Source organism: Mesoplodon densirostris, chromosome 19 (assembly GCF_025265405.1).
Source record: "Mesoplodon densirostris isolate mMesDen1 chromosome 19, mMesDen1 primary haplotype, whole genome shotgun sequence".
Lineage (NCBI taxonomy): Eukaryota > Metazoa > Chordata > Mammalia > Artiodactyla > Ziphiidae > Mesoplodon > Mesoplodon densirostris.
The window spans coordinates 6,589,951-6,616,881 of record NC_082679.1 but is presented as its reverse complement, the minus strand read 5'-3'; the positions used below and the strand labels follow the sequence as shown (position 1 = coordinate 6,616,881).

Sequence of the window (26,931 nt, the reverse complement as noted above, 5' to 3'; positions counted from 1 at the left end):
CACTGACTCCATGCCAGGCCCAGTGCCCCGGCTCTGGGGATGTCTCCGACATGGTCCTCTCACTGGGGAGACAGACAAGATCTTTTGATACTGTATCCCAGGCTTTAAGTCAGACCGATGTGGGTTCCAATCCTGTCCCTTCACCTTGTAACTGTGTGACCTTGGGCAAGCCTCTAAGCCTCAGTTTCCTCATCTAAAAATGGCGAAAACAGTTTCCATTTTGACGGGATACAGTGGTGACAGAATTTGGGGATGCATGTAAATGATGGAAGGGTGGTCTCTGGTCAGTTTCTTCCTTTTCTCTTCCCAGCGCTCTTTACCCAGTTCCTACCCTTGCCCACCCCTCCCCAATCTGTCTTTCAGAACCTATTATACTTTTGTTAGAGTTCACCCTGTTGATTGTTGGTCTGACTCACACTGGTTCACCAACCCATAGCAATAAAACCACGATGGAAAAGCACCCATTTTCAAGCAGGAAATCCGAGGAGCTGTCTGTAACTACCACCCCCAATCCCTTACCCTCTCTGAGCCTCAGTTTCCTCGTCTCTAAAATGGGGATAACAGAATGGAGGCAGGAGTTAATGAGCTAACATTAATTCGCTCCAACCTGGTCATAAGGAATGCTCAAGAAATGTCAGTTGCAGCTATTCACTGCGGTGGGGCCCTAGGCGCTGAAAGGACACAAACGGGGGGGCACCTAGGAAGGTCTTGAAGGAAGATCCCCAGCCTCGCTCCTCTCTCGTAGCTGACGAGTGGATCCCTGCTAACACGGAACTGGTGGAGCGCTGTGGCTTCACTGTCAAGGACCTCCCCACAGGAGCCAGAATCACCTTCCGCGTTGTTGGGGTCAACATCGCGGGGCGCAGCCAGCCGGCCACCCTGGCCCAGCCGGTCACCATCCGGGAGATTGTGGGTGAGGACTCCTGACCCCCGATTCTGCTCTCCTAAAGACCAAGTTGGTGTCATCATTAGGGCCTCCCCCGACCACCTCACCGCCCCTGGTCTGTCTGTCCCTCCGCCCGGCGCTGAGCCCCTCCCTGGGTTTGTGCACTCAGAGCAACCCAAGATCCGGCTGCCCCGCCACCTCCGCCAGACTTACATCCGCAAAGTGGGGGAGCAAGTTAACCTCGTCATTCCCTTCCAGGTGCGTCGAGCTGGGGTCGGGGGTGGGGCAGGGGTGAGGGGTCAGCTTCTGCGGGTGAGACCCGGGCTCACCTCGCCGCCCTCCCCGCCTTCCCGCACAGGGAAAGCCGAGGCCGAAGGTGGTGTGGACGAAGGGCGGGGCGCCCATAGACACCTCCCACGTGCACGTGCGCACCAGCGACATAGACACGGTGTTCTTCGTGCGCCAGGCTGCCCGCTCAGACTCCGGGGAGTACGAGCTCAGCGTGCAGATCGAGAACATGAAGGACACGGCCACCATCGACATCCGGGTCGTGGGTGCGCTGCCCGCAGGCCGGGAGGGGATGGAGGCCGGCGGCGATGACGGGGGAGGGGAGGAGATGGGAGGGGATGAGGAGGACCCAGGACAGGGGAAGGTGGAGAGACTGGAACCGGGCAGGGTGTGAGGTGGCAGTGGGGCAGAAGGGGAGGACATGGGAAAACGCCCAAGAGAGATCAGAGGGTGTGGGGATGGACAGGGGAGAGGGGGTGAGGCACTGGACGTTCAGGGATGCTTGGGGTGGCTTGTAACACGCCCCCCATCTTCCAGAAAAGGCAGGGCCACCGGAGAACGTGATGGTGAAGGAGGTGTGGGGCAGCAACGCGCTGGTGGAGTGGAAGCCCCCGAAGGATGACGGCAACAGTGAGATCACCGGGTACTTCGTCCAGAAGACCGACAAGAAAACCATGGTGAGAGGCTAGAGGGGCCCCGAAGAGAAAACCATGGTGAGAGGCTAGAGGGGCCCCGACAAGAAAACCATGGTGAGAGGCTAGAGGGGCCCGGGGGGAGGAAAGCTGGCCAGATTGTCAGAGCAGGTATGTTGTTCCCATTTCCCAGCTGGGGAAACTGAGGCACCGGGAAATTTGGGAGAATGGGCTGGGACAGGGAGGAAAGCCTTTTGGCTGAGATTTGGTGCAAAACAGATTTTCTTTTTCTTTTTTTTGGCGGTGCTGGGCGGCTGGAGGGATCTCATTTCCCCGACCAGGGATTGAACCTGGTCCCAATAGTGAAAGCCTGGAATCCTAATCCTTAGGCCACCAGGGAACTCTTTAATAGGTTTTCTTTTTCTTTCTTTTTTATTGAGGTAAAATTCATCTAGCCAAATTTAGCATTAACCATTTTCAAGTGGCATTTCACACCTTCACAATGTTGTGCAACCACTCCGTCTATTTAGTTCCAAGACATTTTCATCACCTCAAAAGGAAACCCCTTATCCATGAAGCAGCCACTGCCCTTTCCCTCCCACCCAGTCCCTGGCAACGCCCCATCTGCTTCCTGTCCCCATGGATTGGCCCCTCCTGGAAATTTCTCATGGATACAGTCACACACTCTGTGGCCTTTTGTGTCTGGCTCCTTTCAGCACCATGTTTTCCAGGTTTATCCACATTGTAGCAGGTATCCGGCTTCAGTCCTTTTCATGGCTGAGTACTAGGCCCTGGTTTTTTGTTTGATTTTTGTTTTTGGCCGTGCAGTGTGGCTTGCAGGATCTTAGTTCCCCTACCAGGGATCAAACCGGTGCCCCCTGAAGTAGAAGTGTGGGGTCCTAACCACTGGACCACCAGGGAACTCCCCTACCAGTCCCTGGTTTGAATGGACCACGTTTTGCTTGTCCATTCATCTACTGATGGGCACCTGGGTTGTTCCCACCTCCGGCCATTGTGAACAGAGCTGCTGGGGGACGGTGGGTTTTATGAGCGAGGGGCCCGCTTGGGTCCGTGTCCCTGACTCTCCCGGCCCCTCCCCGTCCCCCATGCCGTAGGAGTGGTTCAACGTCTATGAACACAACCGGCAAACCTCCTGCACCGTGTCAGACCTCATCATGGGCAATGAATACTATTTCCGAGTTTACACCGAGAACATCTGTGGGCTCAGTGACTCGCCTGGCGTCTCCAAGAACACGGCCTGGATCCCCAAGACAGGTATGGCTACTGCCAGCGTTCCGAGGGGGCCAGTCCCAGTTCCCCCTCTCTCTGTTTGTTTGTTTGTTTTTTTTTAATTGAAGTATAGTTGATTTACAATGTTGTGTTAGTTTCAGGTGTACAGCAAAGTAATTCAGTTATACATATACATATTACTGAATTACTTTGAATTCAGATTCAAAAGAATCTGAATTACAGATTCTTTTCCCATATAGGTTATTACAGAATATTGAGTAGAGTTCCCTGTGCTGTACAGTAGGTCCTTGTTGGTTATCTATCTTATATATAGTCTCCCTCCCTGGACTCAAAGTTGATGGCACCTGGTGCTGGAGGAGAGGTGGTACGGGGACAGTCAGGATCAGTCCCCTTACAGGTGTATCACCCCTCCCCCAGGTATCACCTTCAAATTGCCTGAGTACAAGGAGCATGACTTCCGAACGCCTCCCAAGTTCCTGACGCCTCTACCTGACCGGGTGGTCGTGGCTGGTTACGCTACAGCTCTCAACTGCGCCGTCAGAGGCTACCCGAAGGTGCTGTGTGTGTGTGTGTGTGTGTGTGTGTGTGTGCGCGCGCGCACATGCGTAGTGTGTGTAATGTGTAACCCTGTAGGGAAATCTTCACCAGGTGAAGCCCCATTGCCTGCCCGCCACACGGGCTCTTCCTCCCTGAGTTCTCTCTCTGCTCGTGGGATTTGCTCACATTTAACCCACTTCCTGTCTCTCTGCTCTAACAAGAGCCCAAGTCTCAGCTCACTACACTCTGACTTCCCTCAAAAACAGAAACCTTGGGCTTCCCTGGTGGCGCAGTGGTTGAGAGTCCGCCTGCCGATGCAGGGGACACGGGTTCGTGCCCCGGTCCAGGAAGATCCCACATGCCGTGGAGCGGCTGGGCCCGTGAGCCATGGCCGCTGAGCCTGCGCGTCCGAAGCCTGTGCTCCGCAAGGAGAGGCCACAACAGTGAGAGGCCCGCGTACCGCAAAAAAAAAAACAAACAAAAAAACAAACAGAAACCTTTGGGGCGGAGGGGGTCTAAACCTGCAGAGCTCCTTGGCGTCTTCCTGCCCTATCTGGTTTCCAGACTGCTGTCTGGGAATGCGGACACTTGCAACCTTGAACTCCAAGGACCCACCTAGACCAGCGGCTGGCAAACTACGGCCCTCGGGCCAAATCCGCCTGCCACTGGTTTCTCTAAGATATTTTGTTTTTTGGCTGTGTCACGTGGCTTGTGGGATCTTAGCTCCCCCACCAGGGATTGAACCCGGGCCCTGGCAGTGAAACTGCCGAGTCCTAACCACTGGACCACAAGGGGATAAATAATTTTTAAAACGTTTCTTTTTCTTTTTTGTTATTTTGCTTTCACGTTAATGGTTTGTGTGTGGTCCATGACCCAGAGACCACAGAGCCCAAAAAGCCTAAAATATTGACTGCCTGGCCCTTCTCACACATTTTGCCACTTTTTGGCGTCAGCTGCTCTAGGCATCCCGTGGATTCTTCCCTTCACCCCCGCCATCACCGCTGTCTGCTACTTTATTCACTAACTCCATCCATTCATTCATTCCGCTCATTTCCCTACCAATCCATTCATTTATTCAGTTCATTCATTCGCTTCATTTATTTACATCATTCATTCATTCATTCAACACACGTTTTCAGAGGCTTTCTATGTGCTGGTGATTTGAACAAGGAGTTCCCGTATGTTGCGGGAGACCGCCATTTATCCGAAGTCACACAAATGACTCTAAAATTATAAAGGGTGGCGAGTGTGCTAGGGAAATGCAGGCTGTTGTGAGAGTGTAAAGTGGGGCATTCCTGTTCCAGTCTAGGACCCGGGAAGTGACAGGGGAACTGAGACCTGAAAGATAGGCAGGCACTGGTTAGGTGAAAAGAGGAGGGAAGAGCAGTATTGGAAGAGGCAAGAGCCAGTGCCAAGGCCCTGAGGCGGGAGCCTGTCTGGTCTGTTTGAGGACAGTGAGGCAGCCCGTGTGGGCGGAGCAGATGGAAGGAAGGGGTGGCAAGTGAGGGCAGGGGAGTAATGGGGCCAAATCATGCAGGGCCCTATGGGCCACCACAAGGAGTGGGCTCTTCCTCTTACTGAAGAGGAGACTGAGGGTCAGAGAGGAGAAGTGACTCATCCAAGGTCAGCCACTCAAAATTAGGAGGTGGCACAGCCAAAAGGAGAACCCAAATCTGCCTCCCAAGGCCCATTTTGCTATCTCCCAGGGTACCCTCTGTCACATGGCTTCCTCTCCACTCTCCTCAACAGCCCAAGGTGGTCTGGATGAAGAACAACATGGAAATCAGCGGAGATCCCAGGTTCCTGATGAACAACAACCAGGGGGTCCTGACGCTGAACATCCGCCGCCCGTCCTCCTTCGACTCAGGGACTTACTCGTGTCTGGCCGTCAACGAGCTGGGGGAGGCCCTGGCCGAGTGCAAGCTGGAAGTCCGAAGTGAGCGTGGGGCGGCCCCCAGTGCTCCCCTGCCCGACCCTCATCCACTCCCTTTACTAAGCTAACGGGAGGCCGGTGCTGAGCAGGGCTGAGGCCAGAGCCTAGGCAGACCCCGGCCCTCTGCGAGTATGATTGGGAAGCCGATTCAGACCCCAGCAGGATGTTTCAGGGGGACACGTTGGGGAGGGAAGGCAGCACAGGGTATTGCAGGGGTGGGGGAGGGAGAGTGCCTGACCCGGCCTGGGCAGGAGTCTGAGGTTTTCCAAAGGAGCTGAAGGACAAATAAGAGGTGAATGAGGGCGAGAAGAACTTAGCAAATGATCGCTAAGGATTCCAGTGTGCCTGGGGAGGTGTGTGGCACAGCACTGAAACCAACATGGGTAGTGGCAGAGGACGGGGGCTGTGGGAGCCCCCTCCAAAGCCTGTCCCTGTCCTGCTCCTGTCCCCACCTCTCTGCCCCACGGCCCCAGCCTCATCTGTCCTCCTCCCTGAATTCTGCCCCAGCCTCCTCTCGGGCCTCAGGGCCTCCAGTCTCTCTCTGGTTCCACCTCCTGGCCCTAGAGGGTGCCTGGCCCATGTCCACAGTTGACCTGCTCACAGCCCTCCCAGGGCTCCCCAGCAGCCCCGGAACCCTTCATCCTGGGGTCATGGTCCTGCCTCTGCCACCCCCAGCCCCTCTCCAGCCTCAAGCTCCCCCATTTTCCAGCCACACCGAGCAGTTGGCGGTTGGACAAACTGGTTGTGCCTTCTCCTGCTCCTGGGACTTTGCACATGCTTTTCCCTCTACCCAGAATGCTCTTCCTTGCATCCTCCGCCTTGGGCTTCAGTCCAACAAGCATCCACCAGCCAAGACCCGTGGGGAGGCTGCTAACCAAGTCCCTCAGAGGCGACTGACGTTCATAGGGGCTTCCAGAGTCCTTCCCTGGCTCTGATGACAGCCCAGTAGACAGAAGGGGCTGCAGACCCTTAGCAAAGCGTCCAGAGGGATCACTCCAAGCACCTCCTGCCTGTCATTCTGAAGCACTGATCTGCCAGGCCGACCTACTGATAATTCCTAGGGTTCTGCCGTCCCCCTTATCAACTATTGAATCCGCTCAGAAATATCCCTCCTTCAGGATTCCAGTGACGGCTGGTCTCCAGCAGCTGCTCCGTAATCAGAACGTCCCAGTTTGGGCTTCAGAACTACAGGACTCAGGGCTCTATGGAGTTGGGTTGACCAGGTGCCGAGCTAGGTGATGAAGGGAAAACCTGCCCCCCATGCTGGTCAAGCGAACCCAGTGGGCACGGGGCCGGGGGCAGGGGCGGGTGGTGGTGGGACAAGCTTTTTTACCACCCTTTTCTGTTTTCCTCCCACAGTGCCGCAGTGAAGCTCTCTCTTCCACCTGCCAAGATAATTGGCTGCTGAGTCCTAACCCAGACCTCCCCCAACACGTTCCCCTTTCCCGAGTTATCAATGAGAGGATCATAGTCTTGTCTTGGACTCCCATTATGTCTGTCCTTCTTGAGTCTGTAGCTCCGCCTTCCTCCTGCTGTAGGGCTTAGTCACTTGGGGCTGGGTGATGGGGACAGCCAGGTTGGAATGGCAACCACGATGGGGCAGCCCTGATGAAACAGACCACATCGAGGCTGCCATCCTGGAACAGCTACTTTAGCGAGGCTGCCGCGTTGCCATGGCAACTACAAAATCACGGGTGGACTTGACACCCTGTGGAGGCAGCCCTGTTAGACGAGCTACTGCGAGTGGGGAGGAGGTGGGCTGGCTGCAGGGGCCAGGTGCAGTGGGCAAAGAAGAACCAAAGGCCAGACTGGGGAGGGCTACTCTAGTGAGGTAGCCACGATGGAATGGTGAGCGCTGGGCCTCAGTAGTGGCCCAAGGAGCCAGACACCATGAACAGAAGACCGCGCTGGGGCGTCACACTGGAAGAGCTATTTCTGCCGTGTTGAGTCGGTGACGATGGGGAAACTGCTCGTGACCAGGTTGTTGGTTCTTAAGTGGCCGATATTTATTAACTTTAATAATTCATCTGTCCGGCCCCGAGGTAGGGTACACTTTGATTTCTGGTCTTTTAGTGACCTCAAAATAATGTTGGAGGAATCAGAGTCCCCAGAGTTCAGAGGTCTGTGGGTCCAGTCTGGCTTCCATGGCTTGAAGCTGGGTACAAGAGAGAGTCTGTCTCAGAGGCCTTGACTGCGGATGCACCTGCCGTTTTGGGGTGGGTGAGTGGGCCCTCTGTACTTCCTGGGAAGGCCTGGGGAGCAGGGTGTCTCAAGAGGAAGAGGCCCCATACGTTCCAGTGTCCCCACCTTCAAGGGCTGGGGCATTTCCCCTCCCCAGGCCTTACACGGAACTGGCATCTTGTCTGGCTGACCCCACTCCTTCAGGGCCTGGGCACTCACTCCCCAGATTCCACCATGCTAGGTCAAGGGGAACGAGGCTGGGGTGGGGGGGATGCCCAGTTAGGAAACCATCACCACCTTTGCTGGTGCGCCAAGGTCCTGGAGACCTAGCCCTGCTTTTGAGAGCCTCCTGTCCTCTGGGTACAGATGCCACACCCTGTCAGGAGTTAGGAGTCTGGGCTCCTGGTCACCTTCACTCTCAGACACAGGCATCCAGATCCCAGGCCCTCCTCCCTCAGACCCAGGATCCAGGCCCCGGCCCCTCCTCCCTCAGGTCCAGGATCCAGGCCCCGGCCCCTCCTCCCTCAGGTCCAGGATCCAGGCCCCGGCCCCTCCCCGCTCAGACCCAGAATCCAGGCCCTGGCCCCTCCTCCCTCAGACCCAGGATCCAGACCCCCAGCCCCTCCCCGCTCAGACCCAGGAGTCCCCGCCCCCAACCTCTCCTCCCTCAGATCCAGGAGTCCCGCCCCCAGCCCCGCCCATGTCCCTCTCCCCACTCCTTGCAGCCCCGCCCTGCTCCGCTCACCTCCTCCGCTCACTTCCTCCTGCTCAGTTAGATCCTCGTCCTCGTCGTCCTCCAGCGCCGAGTACTCCTGCGTGAAGGGTACGGCTTCCTGGGCCGAATGGAAGCGCAGGCTGTAGAGCAGCCGCACCCACTGGCCGAACTTGCGGTCGCGGGTCTCCGGCGGGGCCCGCAGCTGCAGGTAGAAGGCGCGGCCGGTGCGGAGCTTGACCTTGAGTTGCCAGCGGCTTTCGTCGTGGACGAAGAGCTGGACGAACTGCAAGGGGAACAGCCTGGCGGGCGGAAGGGGCGGCCTCAGAGTGTGATCTTCCCCGGCTCCGCAGCACCCACCCCAGCGCCCCTCTCCCCGCCCGGAAGGATCCTTTTCCACTTTCTCTACCTCTTGCATTTTATCCATCCCCAATTTTCTTCCATACACAGAGCCCATCCGTGTCTCCCGCTGGTCCTCCCTCCTAAACGCGAAACTCAGATTGCTGCTTACTTGAAATTTCCATTTGTATGTTGGATCGACATCGGACACATAAAATGTCCAACAGCCAAATTCCTGACCTTCCCCCAACCCCAAAGCTGCTCCTCTTCGTCTTCCTCATCTTAACTACATCCTCCCACTTGCTCAGTCAGAAACCGTGGGAGTCGACTTTTTCACATTCTTGGCCAATCCTACCAAATCCTGACGGCTCCACCGTTTAAATGTAGTCATAGTCCGACGATTTCTAAGTCCCTCCACCAGCCGCCCCCGACCCCCGCCGTCCAGCCACCGTAATTTCCCGCCTTCACCCCAGTCTGTTCCCATGCGGCCGCCAGAGGGCGCCAATCAACACCCGCGTAAAGCAGAGTCTTTGCCTTGACTGCAAGGCCCTGCGGGATTTGCCCCCTTTGTTCCCTCTCTGCCCCCCCCCAACTCTCCTCGCTTACTCGGCTCCAGCCATACTGGTCTCACTGTCCCATAAACACCTGTCAGGCTTGGTCCTACCTCAGGACCTTTGCACAGGCCGTTCCCTCTGTCATCCTCCAGCCATCCCCATAGCTTGGCCCCTTCCTCTCTTAGAGAAGACCTGTTTACAACCACTAGCCTATATACTACCACATTCGCCCTTGCAGACCTCCTCATGCCCACCCCCATGCCCCATCTGTCTCCACAGACCTCACCCACTGGGCAAATTGACATCTATTCTGTCTGCTTTCTTAGTAGAAGGTGAGCTTGAGGGCAGAGATTTTTGGTCCAATTTTGTTCAGTGCTGCTTCTGTAGTACCCAGAGCTGACCCATGGTCAGTGCTGAGTGAATGCTTGTGGAGTATCTGAATAAAGGAATTGCTCAGGCCCCCAGCCTGATTCAAAGTCCAACAAGGCAGTGGAAGAAACAATCCAGACAGGATGGGTAACTTGGCCCAGATCACACAGCAGGGATTTGAACCCGTCTTACCTATGTTCTTAACAACACTGGGTAGCCACAAACCACCCCCCTCAGGCCCTGCAAAGCTACCTCTAGAAACTGGTCTTACAGACACCCTCACAGCTGAGCACATGGATGTCCCCTGCCTGCCACACTGGTTGTCACCCCAAGGCACAGGACACATCAGAGTCCCTCAGTAGGCAACTTGATCTATTAGTATGTTCCCCAAATGGAAGAATAATAGCTGACGTTTCCAAAGCGCATACTCTGTGTCAGGTGCTGTTCCAAGAGTTTTATAGACATTTACTTAGTTTATCCCCTGACAGCCCTGGAAGGTGGGCTCTCCTCTTATCCTCATGTTGCCGATGAGGAAACTGAGGCCCAGACGGGTAGGAAACTTGGCCAAAGACAGTGAAGAAGAGGTGAAGCCAGGATTTGAAACCAGGCCTTCTGAAGGCAGCCATTCGTTTAAGGACATTCCCTATTACATTATCACAGCAAGAGGCTGGATGCAAGCTAGGTGTCCAAGGGGACGGAGTTTGTTGAATTGTGTGTGTCCAAAAATGGATCTGTGTGCACTGGCACAGATCACTAAGGGCTGGAAGCTGGTTAGAAGTGAGGGGCTGGGGGATGTGTCTTGAGGCTGAGTTGGCAGAGCAAGCTCAATGATTTTACTTCGACGGTATGTTTTCTCTGGGGCTGGGAGGGGAGAGTGCTGAAGGAGATGATGAGGGTCAAAGCCCCCTCTCAGCACCATCCTTAGCATCCTTCCAACTGCAGGTTGTGACTCGTATGGTGGGATACAATTAGCATTGAAAAGAAAAGGAAGATGGTAGAGAATGTCCCAGTACAAGGTTCCGGCATCAGAATACTGCTTTGTGAAATGTTTTAAACTTATTCGGGGGGGATAAATAAAGGCTGTAAGTGGCATCAAGTTTGTTCAGGTCAGAAGCAGATTCTACCACCAAATGTGTTACATCCAAAATTGCAGACAAAGGATTGTGTGAGTGCGTGCGTGTGTGTGTATGACAATGTGGCTCCATCCTTCCTTCCTTCCTTCCTTCCCTCCCTTCCTCCGCCCCCCTTTCTTTCATTAACTGTGAGATGTAGCCAAAAAAGTGAAAGCCACCAGTAGAATGTTTCTGGAAATGTACCCTATGCCTGTAAATGTCTTGGTATTTGCAGCTGGAGTTGGAGACAGGAGCCTAGGATGGAAGAAAGGTGTATTTTGTGTTATGTGTGTTTTGTACCTTGGAGTGTTTTTGCATTACTTTTTCAATGAAAAAAGCAAAGACCTGAAGGGGCAGTGTGGAGTGTGGCCCAGGAGCTCCAGAATCATGAGGTCAGCAATCCTGAGGAGACCAAGGTTCTGATCCCAGGCCACCCCTGACCCACTGTGGGACCCTGGGCAAGTGGCTCCCCTCTCTGGGCCTCAGTTTTTCTTTTCTTTTCTTTTTTTTTTTTTTTTGCGGTACGAGGGCCTCTCACTGTTGTGGCCTCTCCCGTTGCGGAGCACAGGCTCCAGACACGCAGGCTCAGCGGCCATGGCTCATGGGCCTAGTCGCTCCGCGGCATGTGGGATCTTCCCGGACCGGGGCACGAACTCGTGCCCCCTGCATCCGCAGGCGGACTCTCAACCACTGCGCCACCAGGGAAGCCCCTCAGTTTTTCTTATGGATGGGCCTAAGGGGCCCCACCATATGACAGTAGGAGGTCAGAGAAGAGATGATGTACATGGTCAAGGGGACGCCTGGCATGCAGTAAGTGCTGCATAAATGGTCATTCTCCTGATCCCTGCCAGGGTGTAGCTGAGGACAGTCTCCCTCATGTCTATCTGTCCCTGATTCCTGGCCCCTGTGGATGGCCCTGTCCTTGTTCTCCTGGGTGGACAGTACCCCAGAGAAGGCTAGCAGCCATCCATGGCTCCTGGCCTTGGAGGTCGTATGGGTGAAAGGAGGTGCTGCAGGGGGCCTATAGGATGCTCAGAGCTGGGGAGGAAGGAGGTCTAGGCTGGGGTGGGGGCAGTCACCCAAAGAGCTGCAGGCGTCCGTTCTCCTTGGCAGGGCCCGCCAGAAGCAACAGGTCTGGGAGTTCCAGGGCTGGACTGGAGGCTGCCACCCCCATGGTGACCTTGTTGGCAACTTCTCCTAACCGGGTCACCTGGGGCCGGGGGTCAGAGGTTAGAAGTCAGATAGATGGGGGGAGGGATTGGGGAGGGATCAGGAATTTTGGTAGGGTTAAGGGTCAGGAACCAAGTAAGTTAACCACCAAGACGGGGATCAGAGATCCTGGGGTCAAAGGTCAAGAGTCATATGGGTATGAAGTCAGGGAAAATGGACCGAGGGAATCAAAGGCCAGGGTTCATAGGGAAGCAGGAATTTCAGGAGGTGGGCATTAGGGGGAGTGATCAGAAATAGGGCGAACAGAGGTTCCCCAAGTCAGGAGGCCGGGGCTCAGGCTTGGGCTCGGAGGGCCCTGGGGCTCCACACCTGCACGAAGTTGCTCTCAAACATGGGTAAATCCCGCAGCTGGTCGAACTCGCCGCTCATGAGATGGCGTTGGAGCCGTCCCGGCCGGTGCGTGGGACAGGCTGGAACCAGGGGGCGTTTTACATGGGCGGCAAAGTTCGCAGGTCTGTTCCAGGAGGCTGAGCTAAGGTCCCCGGGTCAGCCCCGCGCTGAGTGTAGAGGGTTCCCAGCTACCGGTCTCCGTATCGCAGGCTCCATCCCTCACCTGATTCCCTCACCTGGTCCAACCCCTCCAGGCCCGGCTCCGCCTCTCACCTGCCATCCCACCTGGTCCCGCCTCACCTGCTCCACCAGGGGCCGGCTTAGGCTCGTGCGCCCTTTTCATCGCAACGCCCCGCCCCTTGGGGGGAGCGGAGGGAGGCGCCCACGGAGAAAACGGGAGGGCGGGACCCTGTGACGTCACAACGCGACGGACAGGGTTTGACTGCGTCACGGAGGAGACGTCCGCGATTGTGGCGTCATCCAAGGGGCGGTGCCCGGAGGCCCGGATGGAGCGGCGCCCGCCCCGTGACGTCAGGCCCCGGTAGCGGGCGGGCGCTAGTGCGCAGACGCAAAGAGCCGGCGCAGGCGCACGGGCGACGGGATGCGGGCCGTTCCTCCCGGCGTGCTCCGCGGCGCCCGGCTTACTCCAGCCCCTTGGCTGGTGGGACGGGTCCGAAATGGCCGCGCCCGGCGCTGGGGCGACTCGGCTGCTCCTGCTTTTGCTGATGGCGGCAGCAGCTCCCAGCCGGGCGCGGGGTAGTGGTTGCCGGTCCGGGGCCGCTGTGCGGGGGGTGAGTGCTTATTCGCTGTGCACATAAGGCGGGGCTGACGGACAAAGTGGGTCTCGGGCCTTTAAGTCGGTTAAGGTGGGAACGAAGTTGCGCAGGACCGAGAGGGGAGACTAGGTAAAAAGAACCGTGGAAAGCGAGGCTGCAGTTCTGCGCATGCATGAGGCCGCACAACTGGGAGAAAGCGAGAGTATAGTTAGGAAGGCTCTAGCTCGTGAATATGCATAAGGGGGCGGGGCTCCTTATGGGATTTTTGCCATCCCCTCTCTGGGCCTTAGTTTCTTATGGATGGGCCTAAGGGGATCCCTAATGGGATCCCTAATCCCATTTTGGGATGGGACTTTGGCACCTGGGCGTTGGGTACGGTGAAAACGAGGCTGCACCGAAAGAGAAGTTTGGGGCAAGAACTTCCTTAACGCTAGGGATCCACTGTCATGAATATGTTTGAGGAGGTGTGGCCCGGGTGGAATCTTGGCAAATCAGACTTCGGGGTGGCTAAAATTAAAGAGGCGAGGGGCGGGGGTGGCTCTCGGAGGAGTTCCGCCTCCCGAATATGCATGAGGAGGGCGGGATCTTGAGCTCGCGGATTAAAATCTGGAAGGAGGTAGCGCAGGTTTGAGGGCGTAGAGAGGAGGATGCAGAGTTAGGAGAGGTGTGGAGAGTTGGAGAAAAGGAAGGCATGGAATCCTGAATGTGCTTGAGAGGGGTGGAACTCGGGCGGCATCGTGGCTATTGGGGCCGTGAAGGTGAAAGCGAGGTCACTTGGATATTAGCTTGGGAAGGAGGCCCTTTAACTTATGAATAGTTATGATGCTAGGTGTGAAAGTGACCTGGAGATAGTTGCCTTGGAAACGAGGTTCCGCTATTTTGCAGGCTCTGGTTTTCTCTGGCCCGTCCAGATCATGAATTTTCATGAAATGGGCGGTCCCCGGTGGAAAGTGGGCAAGCGTCAGTGTTTGGATATGGGTATGAAAATAAGGCTCCTGCCACAGCCTGCGGGTCTGTCTGTCCTGGGGTCCGCGGGTCCTGCCGGACTGAGGGCTCTGATGGTCCTTACCTGGGGCCCTCTCTATCACCTGCAGGCGGGGGCGGAAGGTCGAGAGGGCGAGGGCTGCGGCGCCGTGGGGCTGCTGCTGGAGCACTCATTTGAGATCGGTGAGTCCAGCAACGTCCTGACCTGGACACTTACCCAGTGCCCTGTGTCAGGAACTTGGGTGCCACCCAGCGTGAGACACGCCATCCATTCACTTACAGCTTTGCACTTGGGAGTGTGTTTGCATTACACTAGGGAGGTGAAGGGCGACGAAGAACAGAAGCTCTGTCTTTGAATACTCCCATACCTGTAAGACAGTTTCAGAAAGGTCAGTATGGCAGTAATAACCTCAGAGCAGACTTTGACCAGTTGCCCCATGCCCTGCCCTAGTGGTTAGATGTATTAACTCAAACATCTGTATTAACTCAGACATCCTCAGAATAGTCACGCAAAATAGGAGGTGTTAGGGATAGCCCCATTTTCCAGAAGAGGAAACTGAGGCGCAGAGGGATACCAGACAAGGTCCTTTTACAAGTGAATGGTAGAGGTGGGACCTTCTCTAAAGCCCAGCTTAAAGTGCCACATTTTAGGCATCCAGACTCCCAGAGCATAGATGTCAGTGTGGCCCAGGGGTTCATAATCGAGTCTGAGGCCCCAAGCTCTGGGGGCACCTCTTTTAAACACTGAAGCTCGGACCCTCTGCAGACCTCCACAGTCAGACCCTGGCATCTCCCCAAGAAAGCCCGGTGGTTGGGAGCTCCCGAGCTCTGCAGCCCCTGTATTCCACAGCTGGGGAAACTGAGGCCCACTTAAGTCATGTGAGCAACTCTGGGTCACCTGGCAAGGCAGAGGCAGGGCTTCAGAGACACGTGGGGCTGTCCCCAGTTTTTAGGTGGGAAAATGGGGGCTCGGGATGGGGAAGCGACCTGGTCACTGCGAGGGTTGACATCCAGGCTCCCACACAGATGATAGTGCCCACTTCCGGAAGCGGGGCTCGCTGCTCTGGAACCAGCAAGATGGCACCTTGTCTTTGTCGCAGCGGCAGCTCAGCGAGGAGGAGCGGGGCCAGCTCCGGGTGAGGACGGGACCCCCGGCTCTGCTGGGGCTGGGGGCACGTGCCTCAGAGCACAACACGTGTACTTCGGGGCCTCTGCCTGAGCTGTTTCCTCTGCGCAGCACACCCTCTTCCCCACAGTTTTCATACAGTCAGCTCCTCTCGCTCTGCTAGACTCAGCCAAGATGCCTCACACTTAGTGCAAGATTTGCTTGTGAGGAGAAAGGGATTCCCACGGTAGCCATGGTTAAGCAGGAGAACGTTACCTCTCCTGTTGCCCTGCTTTGTGGCCTCCTCAAGGGCTGGGTTCCCGGGTCCTCCCTAGGGATGGTGTGGGGCTGGCGGGGGTGGGGGGTAGGTTCCAGGCAGCAAGGTAGAGGAAAGGAAGAAGGAGGGCCAGAGGGAACAGCCGGCTTTGGGGGAAAGCTCGAGAGAGCTGCCACAATCCACTTCCACTCCGTCCCTGTGGTCAGTTGGAGCTGCAAGGGAAGCTGGGGACACAGGTTTTATTCTGGGCGGCTGCGGGCCCCTGGGTGCCAGCGCTGTGGGAGAGATCAGGCTGAGGCCCGCCCTGGCCAGCCTTCCTGCGTGGTGCCCACGTGATTCCTGTCACAGTCACCCACAGAGAGAACTAGCTGCTCATATAACCGGGGAGGTCGGGTGTGGGGCTGGACCCAGACCTGCGGGAAGTGTCCTCGGGACTTACTCTGTCGCTGGGTGGCCTCTGCTCTTCTCGTGGTGGTCTCCATCCGGGTGGGGCACCCAGTGGGAGGAGTCTTGGGCTTGGCCGGGCCAGGGAGTGGGGAATGCTGGATGGGCGAGACTGGGGAAGGGCCTTCCTGGCTGTGGGCCCAGTGGGTGTCCAGACCAGGTGGGGGCTGGACGCTGTCCCTCTCACTGCCACCCTCCCCTCTCTGCCCTGCAGGATGTGGCAGCGCTGAGTGGCCTGTACCGTGTCCGGATTCCACGGCGGCCTGGGGCCCCTGACGGCCCAGAAGCCGGTGGCCACGTCTCCTCCTTTGTCCCCGCGGTGAGTCGGTGATGAGGTCAGCCTCCATCCTTGCTTTGCCCACCCTCTCTAGCCTGGGTTCTACCCTTTGGCCTCCACTGTTCGTGTTCCAGCATTTAAGGACCTCGCCTTGCCCTCAAGGGTCTCCCGGGCTGGAGGGGGACAATCCAGTTGGTGGGCCCTGGGGAGGCCGTTGCTTCTGCTGGAGGTTGGCAGGGGGCCATGGAGGGCTTTGAAAGATGCTTCGGGGGCCCTGTGGGGTGGGGAAGGAGGCTTGGTGGGGGGGGGTGGGCGAGGCCTGGGCAGCAGCCCCTGCTGGCCTCCCTCCTCTCACGCTCTCCTCTCCTCCCCCAGTGCTCCCTGGTAGAGTCGCACCTCTCGGACCAGCTGACCCTGCATGTGGACGTGGCCGGCAACGTGGTGGGGGTGTCGGTGGTGACGTTCCCTGGGGGCTGCCGGGGCCACGAGGTGGAGGACGTGGACCTGGAGCTGTTCAACACCTCCGTGCAGCTGCAGCCGCCGGTCCCGGCGCCAGGGTGAGGAGCGGGTGCCGGGCGGGGGGCGCAGCCAGCCCTGTCCCCGGCTGGAGCGGCCTTCCGCTGCCCCTCCCCCAACCCTTCCGGGCTGCCGTGGTGTCTCCCGGCCCCTCATCCCCTCTCCTCCTCCTGCCCCCGCCCCACAGGCCCGAGACGGCAGCCTTCATCGAGCGCTTGGAGATGGAGCAGGCCCAGAAGGCCAAGAACCCCCAGGAGCAGAAGTCCTTTTTCGCGAAATACGTAAGTGGGGTTCTGCCTGCCCCCGGCCCCTTCCCCGCCGGCTCCTCCCCCCATCCTGAGCCCCCCCTGCCCTGCTCCCCTCGCCCACGGCCCTCCGCTGGGCCTCCTGTGTGGAGGGCCTGCGTGGCTCCTCCGGCGTCTCTGTGCACGTCCTCCTGGCCCCTGGCCTGAGCCAAGGCCTGGACGGAGGGGTGAGGACTGGAGCCCCGCACCCTGCCCCTGCCGGCGTCAGCTTGTGGTGGTGCTCATGGGGCATCCGGTCTCAGCAAGTGGCCGGCCCGGAGCTGGGCAGTGAGGGGGACTGGGGACGGCCCCGCGGGTGCCCGGGCGGGGGGCAGACGAAGCACCGGCGGTGTCGGGCTTGCCTGTTGGGAGGGAGTGCAGTGAGGAGGGTGCGGTCAAGGGACGGGCAGGGTCCGAGCTTGGAGGAGGCTGGGACCAAGGTCCGGGGGAGAGGACGAGGCCTGAACCAGGCTGTGAGGCTGGGGCGTGGGGGGCCACACGGCAGAGACCTCGAAGGCACAGGGGGGTTTGGAAAGGAGGGAGCGGGTGGGCTCCACCAGCCAGACCTGGGGGCTGGGTGGAGGGGCTGTGCCGGGAGGTGCCCAGGAGGCTGGCAGCTGAGGGTGCGCCTGCACTTGCTAGAGCAGCTCTCGAGGCCTGGGGCCCCGGGCGCCGGGGGCGCTGGGGCTGGAGGAGGTGGTCCCCCCCCCAGGCAAGGGCAGGGGGCAGTGGAAGCCAGTGTGGCTGGGCCCTCGGGGCCTCGGGTGGGAGGATGCCGAGCCTGACTGCGCTGAGCCCCGTGTCCGTGGGGCCTTGCTTAGTGTGCCGGGAGCTCCTGATGTCAGGAGAGCCTAACTGCCGAGCTGCGGGGAAACTGAGGCCCAGAGAGGCCGAGAGCTCGCCCACCCCTGGCTCTGCCCTCCCTGCTGGCCGCGGGACGCCACAGCCGCCACTGGCCCTGACCTGCGCCCCCTCCCTCCTCAGTGGCATCTCATCCTGGGGGGGGCCGCGTTGCTCACAGCCCTGCGTCCTGCCGCCCCCGGGCTTGCACCGCCACCGCACGAGGCCTGAGTGAGGACCGAGCCCCCTCCCGCCTCCCCCGTCCCTGCACCCCGCCAGCCCTTCCCCAACCCGTAGTGGAGTAGGGGACCTGGGCCCCCTTCCCTCACTGCCTCCCCTCCGCTGGCCCCCGCCTTCCCCACCCTGGGCCGGACACTGCTTACTCTCCCCTCTCTTCTCTTTGTCTCCCTGTTTGTCCGTCTGTCCTTCTCCCATCCTGTCTGGCTCACAGTGGATGTACATCATTCCCGTGGTCCTGTTCCTCATGATGTCGGGAGCACCGGACGCCGGGGGCCAGGGCGGGGGCGGCGGCGGCGGCGGAGGTGGTGGCCGGTGAGGGGCCCAGGGTCCGTGAGTGCCCCGTCCTCTTTCGCTCAGCAGACGCCCTGCCTGCCCAGCGTGCGCGTGTCCTTGGTCGTCACAGGAAGGATTTGCCGGCCCCTCCTGTCTCCCTGTCGCATGAGGGTAGGAGAGCGCCCCCTCCCCAGGAGTCCCTTCCCTCTGGGCCTTGGCGTTACTGGTGGTGGGAGGGCGGCGGGTTCTGGGCCCTGCTGCACCCCGCCCTCCCCTGTGGCCCCGCTGTAGCCCCAGAGGCTTCCCTTTGCCACAGAATAGAGCCCAAGCTCCTGGTCTAGCTCTGACCTCACTTCTGGTTCCCCCCACTCCACCCCCTGAGGCCCTGCAGTTTGGGAACATGCCTAGTTCTCTCCAGCCGCTGTGCCTTTGTCGTGATCTCCTCGCCCTGCCTGGCCAGGTTAGATAATACCCCTAACTTGTCTGACACTGGATTGGGACAGCAGCCTCCTGTCTGTCTGCCCTTGAGGGCACCCTGGGGCTCCTCGCAGCCCAGAGCTGGCACAGAGCAGGGGTGGGCTGGCCACGGGCACCACCTTTTCCATCCCTCCGTGCAGCCCTGTCCCCTGTTTCGGCCTATATCTGCCCACGGTTCTTAGTGGGAGTTGAGGATTCCTGCCATCAGGATGCCAGGCCCTCCCTAGGCTTCTGGGCTTGAAGAAGTGATGTTGAAAGCCAAAAGAAACATTTAGTGGAGTCAGGGGCCAGGTGATATAAATAGAATCCCTTTCCTGGCCTGGGTATCTTGCCTGGGACTTTGCTGGTTCCTTGCTATCTATCTCCCCTCCTTCTTTTGTCTATTTAAAAACATTGACAAGGCAACATATTGAAATAGGTAAACATTTTGGAAAGTTACAACTTGCACCAGCCCAGTGCAACTGTTGCCTTGGCTAAGAGGCGGTCAGGACGTACCGGCGCTGCTGACTTCCCCTGGTCACTGTGTGTGTTATTCAGAAACACCAAAAAATGGCCACCATTGTGATGGTAACAGCTGCATCAGGCTCCACGGTGTCTGTGTAGCAGTTTATTAAACTGTCCCCCAAACGTTCAACGTTCAGCTTGCCTCCTGCTTTACGTGGGTATAAATAGCACGACATCGCGGGTCTGTCGCTGATCTGCCTCTGATGTGAGTTGGAATGCCTTCCCGCAGACTCATGACTCGATGTAGAATACCAAGGCGGATTAGAGACGTTTTGTGAACAGGGAAAGCAGCCGAGGAAGGTGTGCAGTGGAGTCCGTCTCCCTGATCACGTGATCATTTTAGTCCATTGGTCTTCCCTCCCGGAGTGTCTGTGCGGGCACCGACAAGCAGGAACGTGTGTCCTTTCCCCCTCTTTATGGCACAGGTAACGTGTCCGAGGTGGTACACTGCCCCGGGCTGGCCACGTGCCTCCTGCGCCATGTCGTCTGCAGTTCCGTCCTTGCCCAGAGAGCGGCCTCGTCGTTCGTGTGCCACCAGAAAGGGACGCTGGGCTTATTCAGCCCGCTCTCCTCCAACTGACTTTCTCATGAAATGCACACGTGACCTAAGTGCACACGTGACCGTGGAGCGTGGCAGCGCTATTGGGATTTTCTGAGAACTCTTCCTGTCCTGTGCTCCATGGCAGTATTTGTGTCGTTGAATTCCTCTTGTGATTCTTCTGATACTGCCGAGACCTCTGTGCGCCACCTCCGTCCTCTGATGCCCCTGGACCCTGATCCTGCTACGCCTCTTCCCTGCAGCCCCGTGGGAGCTCAGAGCCCACCCCCTGGGGGGCCAGCCACGCCCCTCTGCACAGTGACAAGCGGCCTGAGAGCCCTAAAGCCTCCCGCTGATTCACATTGCCTTGGTATTTTTTTTAAATTAATTTATTTTATTTATCTTATTTTTATTTTTGGCTGCGTTGGGTCTTTGTTGCTGCGCGCAGGCTTTCTCTAGTTGCGGCCAGCGGGGGCTACTCTTCATTGCGGTGCGCGGGCTTCTCATTGCGGTGGCCTCTCTTGTTGCAGAGCATGGGCTTTAGGCGTGTGGACTTCAGTAGTTGTGGCACGTGGGCTCAGTAGTTGTGCCTTGCGGGCTCTAGATCGCAGGCTCAGTAGTTGTGGCGCACGGGCTTAGTTGCTCCGCGGCATGTGGGATCTTCCCAGACCAGGGCTTGAACCCATGTCCCCTGCATTGGCAGGTGGATTCTTTTTTTTTTTATATATATATATATATATTTTTTTAAATCATTTATTTATTTATTTTTGACTGTGTTGGGTCTTTGTTGCTGCATGCGGGCTTTCTCTAGTTGCAGTGAGCGGGGGCTACTGTTCGTTGCGGTGTGCGGGCTTCTCATTGCAGTGGCTTCTCTCATTGTGGAGCATGGGCTCTAGGCGCACAGGCTTCAGTAGTTGCGGCACGCGAGCTCAGTAGTTGTGGCTCACGGGCTCTAGAGCACAGGCTCAGTAGTCGTGGCACACGAGCTTAGTTGCTCCGTGGCATGTGGGAACTTCCCGGACCAGGGATCGAACCCGTGTCTCCTGCATTGGCAGGCGGATTCTCAACCACTGTGCCACTGGGGAAGCCCGGCAGGTGGATTCTTAACCATTGCATCACCAGGGAAGTCCCCATTTTGTTATTTTTTAGTGGCTTGAGGTTTGAGGTCTTTGTCAATCTGATTACATTATTTTATTTATTTATTATTTATTTGGCCGTGCCGGGTCTTAGTTGCACATGCGGGATGCGTAGTTGCGGTGTTCGAGCTCTTAGTTGCGGTCAGTTCCCTGACCAGGGATTGAACCCAGGTCCCCTGCATTGGGAGTGTGGAGTCTTAGCCACTGGACCATGAGAGGAGCCCCACATTCTTTTTTTCTTAGACTTTTTTTAACTGCTCTCAAGCCAGCAGGGTTACCTTGTGGCATATTCTAGTCAGTGTCCGAGCTCGTGCAGGCTCCCTGGGGCTCTCTTCTGATTAAACTTCTCATCTAATTCTTGCCCATCCCTGGAGAGCTTAGTCACTGTTTCTTTTTTCTTTTTGTTTTTTTTTGAGGTACGTGGGCCTCTCACTGTTGTGGCCTCTCCCGTTGCGGAGCACAGGCTCTGGATGCACAGGCTCAGCGGCCATGGCTCACGGACCCAGCCGCTCTGCGGCATGTGGGATCTTCCCAGACTGGGGCACGAACCCGCGTCCCCTGCATCAGCAGGCAGACTCTCAACCACTTTGCCACCAGGGAAGCCCTAACTTTAGTTTTTTTTTTTTTTTTTTTTTTCTTTTTGCGGTATGTGGGCCTCTCACTGTTGTGGCCTCTCCCGTTGCGGAGCACAGGCTCCGGATGCACAGGCCCAGCGGCCATGGCTCACGGGCCCAGCCGCTCCGCGGCATATGGGATCCTCCCAGACCGGGGCACGAACCCGTATCCCCTGCATCGGCAGGCGGACCCTTAACCACTGCGCCACCAGGGAGGCCCCTAACTTTAGTATTTTTAAAGAATCTTTGCCACCCCCAAATTGTGCATTGTAGCAGGTAGCTTCTGGAAACAATTTTAGAGGTTTCTTTATTTAGCCCATCAGAGAGACTCCAGGTGAGGATCAGGGCCAGTGACTGGGGCCTCTCTGGCTGTCATCCATTCACCTTTGCTTGCATCCAGCTTCCATTCAGCAAGGTCATTGCAGAGGAAACAAACTCAGTTTGGCCCAATTCCTAGAAATAGGCTCCCTAGCAAATTGTGTAAACCAAATCCCACTCTCCTTCATTTCCCAAAGCAGCGACATGTGCATTTCCATGACAGTGCAGGAGAGAACCTGCCCATAGCATGACTTGAAAACACCCATGAAGTCTGGAGATTTAAGTTGGCATACCAAGAAGCTTGCTGAGTATGATGTTTATGTATTGGTTAGGAGTAAAGTTTTTAATTTTTACAGAATTTTGCAAATTCTCCCCCTCCTCTCCCCCAGCCCCTCTGCCACCCCCTGGCACTGTCCTTTTTTGTTGGGGTCATTTCCAGTGTTTATTAGAGCTGGGTTGCTGTTTTGTCCTTTGCCAGTAGGTGGTGATGGACGATCACACCCAGTCTGAGAATGCCTCTCAGGCGGTACTGGGGGAGGTCAGGCATCATGCTGACCCATGTGGTCCGTCTCAGTGGAGAGAAGGACCCTAGAGGGGGCACTGTCGATCCTTTGGGAAGGTTGGGGTTCCCATGAAGTCTCTGTCTTAGCAGATGCTGGTCCTCAGGAACACCAGGTGTCTATTTTCTCATCTGTGAAGTGGGGTCGTGTGAGTTCCTCCCAGCCGCTGCTGTGCTTCACGCTGCCTGAGGAAGAGAAGATGGTGGAAGGTTGGGAAGGGGAATGGAGCAGAAAGGCGGCAGCCTCCTCAGCAAGCTCAGGCTGGAGTCCAGGGCTCAGCAGAGTCCAGAAGGAGCAGATTCCCAGCCAACTGTAGGGCGGCCCCCCCCCACCGTCCTGGCCTTGCCACTTACGTGCTGTGAGTCTTTAGGCAGCTGCTCCCTGCCTCAGCTTGTCCTCTCGTCCTCCTGTGCCTGGGGCAGACTTGATCCCTCCAGGCAGGGTCCAGAGCCCAGGGCAGACAGAAAGAGAGAGAGAAAATGGGTGTCACAAAGGTCCTTCCACGTCGGGGACTCTGGCTTGACAGCCCGGCCCTGGGCTCCCTGGGTTGACTCTGCCATCTGCTCAGAACTTGGAAACCTCAGAGCCCCAAGGGCAGGAGAGGGAAAGGGAGAGAGGAGCCCCTGGAGCCCTTAGGGTGAGGACGCACGGGGGAGGGGATGCTGGGCAGGGCAGGGGCCTCCGGAGACAGAGAGAGAAAGAGGAGATGAGAAGACAGATTGGGAGAGGAGAGAAAGGAAAGAAGGAGAGAGCGTGAAAGAAGGTGCGAGGGGCTGGAAAAAGAGAAACTGGAGAGCGAGAAAGAGGAGGGATGAGGAGAAGGAAAGATGCAGCGAGGAGAGAGGAGACGGATGTGAGGAGGGGAGAGGAAGGGAGCAAGTGGAAAAAGGAAAGAGGCAGAGGAGAAACAAGATAGCGAAAGTAGAAGGGAGACAGGAGAGGAGAGAAAGCCAAGGGCAGAGACAGGAGGGGGAGAAAGAAAAGAGGGAGACAGGGAGGTTGGAGGAGAGAAGAGATGGGGCGAAGGGGGGAGAGAACCGCTCAGGAGACAGACCCGAGAGGAGGGGAGGAGCCGGGAGAGAAGCAAGCGGAGAGAGAAGGGGTGTGAGCCCTGGGGAGGTTCCCAGAGAGCCGGGGGGAAAAGAGGGAGAGATTCAGGGAGAGCCGAGAGGGAGGGGAGGAGAGACCGAGGGAGAGAGAAAAGGATGGACGGGAGACGGTAAAAAGATGAGAAGAGACTGAGTGAGTGTGTGTGTGTGTGTGTGTGTAAGAGAACGGGTGTGAGAGACGGCATGGAGAGAGACGGAGAGTGGGAGAGGAGGAAAGGGGAGAGAAAAGGAGGGAGGGAGGGGGGAGAGAGGAGGAGGGAAAGGGAGAGAGGCGTCCCGCCTGTGCCCCCCCCACACACACTCTTGGAGGCCAAGGGGAGGGGCGGAGGGAGGGGGAGGTCCAGGCTGTGGAGAGGATGGAGGGAGGCCAGCGGGGAGGCACGTGGTGGAAAGAAGGGACCGGGGGACACGGAGGAAATGAGAAAAGGGGAAAGTGAGGCGAGACTAGGCTGCAGCGCGAGGCCAGGAGGCGCCGGGAGGGGTGGGCGGTGGCTCTTCAGACCCCAGCCCTCAGACCCCAGCCCGGCCCACGGAGGACAGTCTCCCTCCTCGACACCCGGGCGGCCACCCCGAGGGCATTTGGTGACTGAGTGAGAGAAGAGAGTGACAGCAGGGAAAACAGAACAAAGCCGAAGGTGTGACAGGAAAGAGCCCGGTGAATAAAGAGGGGAGAGAAGGAACGGGGCTCAGAAAGGAGGAGGGGGGAGAGAGGGAGAGACAGAGAGGGAGACAGGAGGGAAGGGAAGCTTTGCCCCCTGTCGAGTGATAACGCGCCAAATCACGGGACAGTGTCCCCGTGTCCCAGTTAACGAACGATGAGCTGCAGACGGCAAAAACGTGCAGCTGATGGTCCCAGGACCTGGCAGGACATGAAATGAATTCCGTAAGCTGTGAAACATTAATCACAGGACCGTCTGTTCCAAGACAGGATAAAAATAACACCAGCGCGGGGAGGCAGCCGTCCCGCCCCCGTCGGTTACCGCACGGGCCTCCCCAGCTGCGGGAGTCGAGCAAGGACGGGACGGGGACGGGGGACGGGGGCGGGGAGAGCCGGGAGGGGGAGGCGCTGCGAGCCCCAGGTGTGTGGGAGCAGGTGTGGGAGAAAGAGACCATGAGAGACCGAGACGAGGCAAGCGGTGAGGGCTGAGGGGGCGGTTGGCCGCTCACGCCGGGGAAGGGAGGGCACAAGGACAGGGTGGTAGAAAGGGCAGCGCCGGGAGAGAGGCGGGGGGGGGCGGGTAGACGGCGGAGGAGAGAGTCAGGAGTGAAAAGCCGATGGAAAGAAGATACAAGGAAACTGAGGGAGAGCGAGGCCAGGAAGGGCAGGAGATAGGAGCCCCTGTGGGGAGACGGGAGGAGCAGGAGAGGCTGGTGTGAGCGGTAAATGTGAGGAATAGGGGCGAGGCGAAGGGGACAAGGGTAGAGAGAGGAGACCCAGCAGCAGCCGAGGAAGGGGGAGCGGAGGGCCAGCCCGAGAGCCCAGAGCGGGAAGCCCAGGGCTGGGGACTCCGCACCCCATCCCCATCGGGGAGAGGAGGATGGACGGGGTGGGAGCCAGGAGCGGGGGGCGGGGCAAAGGCCGAAGGAAAAGCAGAAGGGCTTCCAGAAAGGCCGAGAGTGACTGCGCAGGGGAGTCAAGCTGGGGCTGCGGCGGAGGAAGGTGTAAAGGACGGATAGGAGCGCGGTTTAAGGAAGAGAAGTTGGCGGGGGGAGGAGCGTGGGTGTGTGTGAATCAAAGAGGGAGAAACTGAGGATCAGGGTGAAAGACAAGGGTGAGAAGAAGGAAACCTGTGAGCGGGTGGCTGTGGAGAGACGGACAAACGGACAGAAGGTCGAGACAGATCAGAGGGGGGAGGAGGGGGAGGAGGAGGAGCGGCAGCACGGAGGAAGAATGAAAAGGACCTGATGGAGAAGGTGCGCGCGAAGGAGACGCAGCACAGTGCGAGGGAGGCCCTTTCAGGCAGGACGATGTGGTGCCAAGAGAAACTGACGGGGCAGAGGCAGAGGAAGTGTGTGAGAGACAGGGCCAGGAGAGAGAGAGAAAAGATGGAGCGAGGGATGCGGAGAGGACGCGGTGCAGAAAGTGGGAGGGAGGGGAGAAGGAGCTAGTGAGAGAGAGAGAGATTGGAAATCGGAGGGAGGTCCAGAGAACGGGGCGGGGGGCGGGAGGGCGCCGAGGCTCACGGAGGGAGGGAGACACGGGGGGCCGAGTGCTGGCGATTCTCTCCCCCGCCTGAGCCTCAGTTTCCTCAGCTGCTTCTCGCGGGCGGGGGCGGAGCAGAGCGCGCAGGGAGGTGGGGAGGGGCTACGAGGGCGACAAGTCGGGACTCAATGAGCAGAAGCAGCGTCAGCGCCCCTCCCCCCTCCCGTGGGCAGGTTCTAGCACCGTCTATCCTACTTTCCCTCCTGGTCTCCTTCAGTCACACCTCCCTCCCCCGCCCTAGGGAGTGGCTATTGTGATCCACATTTTTTTTTCCCAAATGAGGAAATCCAAATGGAGCCCCAGTGGGTCATCAGCTCGCGGCACCCAGCAGCATGAGGTGAAGATGATGGGCCCCTTCTACAGCCGTGGCGGCTGAGATCGCTGCCTACCTCCCTTCCGTCTGGAAAAATTGAGAGCTTCCGCTGCAGAGAAGGGAGAGGAGAAGGAGAGGAAGGGGCAGGGGAGAACCCAGGGTCTAAAGAGAGTCAGTAGCGTGTGTGAACTGCCCAGCACGCAGTTGGTGCTTAATTAGTGCCCCTACCCTTTCCTGGTGGAGGACGCGGAAAGCAGGAAGGGAGAGAAGAGGCGATAGAGAGGAAGGGAAAGGGGGAGGGAGAGTGTGAGGAGGGTACGCTGGGTTTATGAAGAGCCTGGCACACAGCTGGTGCTCAATCAATGCCCATTCATTCCCTTCATCAGGAGAGAGGAGCCAAGTCAGAAAGGAAGTGAAGAAACCACCACAGAGGAGACACGGGAGGAAAGACAGCCAAAGGAGGGAGGGCCAGGGGTGGAAATAGCTAGGCATACGGTTGGTGCTCTTAAGTGTTAGTTCTCTTCCCAGGAGAAAGACGACAGGAAGAAAAGGAGCGGGGAGGGGAAATGCCAGCAGAGACAATGAACAGGAGAAGCTGTGCTGGAAGGAGACAGTGTAGGTAAAGCAGTGGGCATACAATAGGCACTTAATAAATGCCCGTCCCCCTTCCTGGCAGCGAGCAGAGGAGGCAGCCAGGAGGAGGAAAGCAAGCAGAGAGGGAGAGAGAAGGGAGCGCAGGGCCTATGAGGCAAGCCGGGACAGACAGCTGATAGGAGTAGCACACAGCAG

At 57.9% G+C, this 26,931-nt stretch overlaps 3 protein-coding genes across 5 annotated transcripts in view; 2 read left to right on the top strand and 1 right to left on the bottom strand.

Moving 5' to 3' along the window:
• The window catches only part of SPIB (Spi-B transcription factor), a 33,493-nt gene extending 26,483 nt beyond the window's left edge, over positions 1-7,010 (top strand). Inside the window, exons 25-32 of the mRNA XM_060085645.1 lie at positions 746-913; positions 1,056-1,144; positions 1,245-1,440; positions 1,712-1,851; positions 2,922-3,081; positions 3,475-3,611; positions 5,344-5,530; positions 6,887-7,010. Of these exons, the coding sequence (XP_059941628.1) occupies positions 746-913; positions 1,056-1,144; positions 1,245-1,440; positions 1,712-1,851; positions 2,922-3,081; positions 3,475-3,611; positions 5,344-5,530; positions 6,887-6,897 (1,088 nt within the window). The 3' untranslated portion in view covers positions 6,898-7,010. The remainder of the gene's footprint in view (positions 1-745; positions 914-1,055; positions 1,145-1,244; positions 1,441-1,711; positions 1,852-2,921; positions 3,082-3,474; positions 3,612-5,343; positions 5,531-6,886) is intronic.
• Positions 7,011-7,530: 520 nt separating this feature from the next.
• Positions 7,531-12,898, bottom strand: GARIN5A (golgi associated RAB2 interactor 5A). Of its 2 annotated transcripts, none has more exons than XM_060084743.1 (5): positions 12,655-12,898; positions 12,334-12,521; positions 11,874-12,004; positions 8,454-8,722; positions 7,531-7,682 (listed from the first exon to the last, which is right to left on the bottom strand). In XM_060084743.1, exons 2-5 carry the CDS (start codon positions 12,391-12,393, stop codon positions 7,642-7,644), a joined length of 501 nt encoding a protein of 166 aa, XP_059940726.1. In that variant the 5' UTR covers positions 12,394-12,521; positions 12,655-12,898; the 3' UTR covers positions 7,531-7,641. The 2 variants fall into 2 exon arrangements, with proteins under 2 accessions (XP_059940726.1, XP_059940727.1); XM_060084744.1 differs by having other exon boundaries at positions 12,334-12,434; positions 12,628-12,724.
• A 75-nt stretch (positions 12,899-12,973) lies between these two features.
• Positions 12,974-19,481, top strand: EMC10 (ER membrane protein complex subunit 10). Of its 2 annotated transcripts, none has more exons than XM_060084740.1 (7): positions 12,974-13,145; positions 14,225-14,297; positions 15,141-15,250; positions 16,155-16,259; positions 16,593-16,774; positions 16,921-17,014; positions 18,309-18,511. In XM_060084740.1, the coding sequence occupies exons 1-7, from the start codon at positions 13,032-13,034 to the stop codon at positions 18,411-18,413; spliced, it is 783 nt and encodes a 260-aa protein (XP_059940723.1). In that variant the 5' UTR covers positions 12,974-13,031; the 3' UTR covers positions 18,414-18,511. The 2 variants fall into 2 exon arrangements, with proteins under 2 accessions (XP_059940723.1, XP_059940725.1); XM_060084742.1 differs by having other exon boundaries at positions 12,976-13,145; positions 18,455-19,481.
• Positions 19,482-26,931: the final 7,450 nt, after the last annotated feature.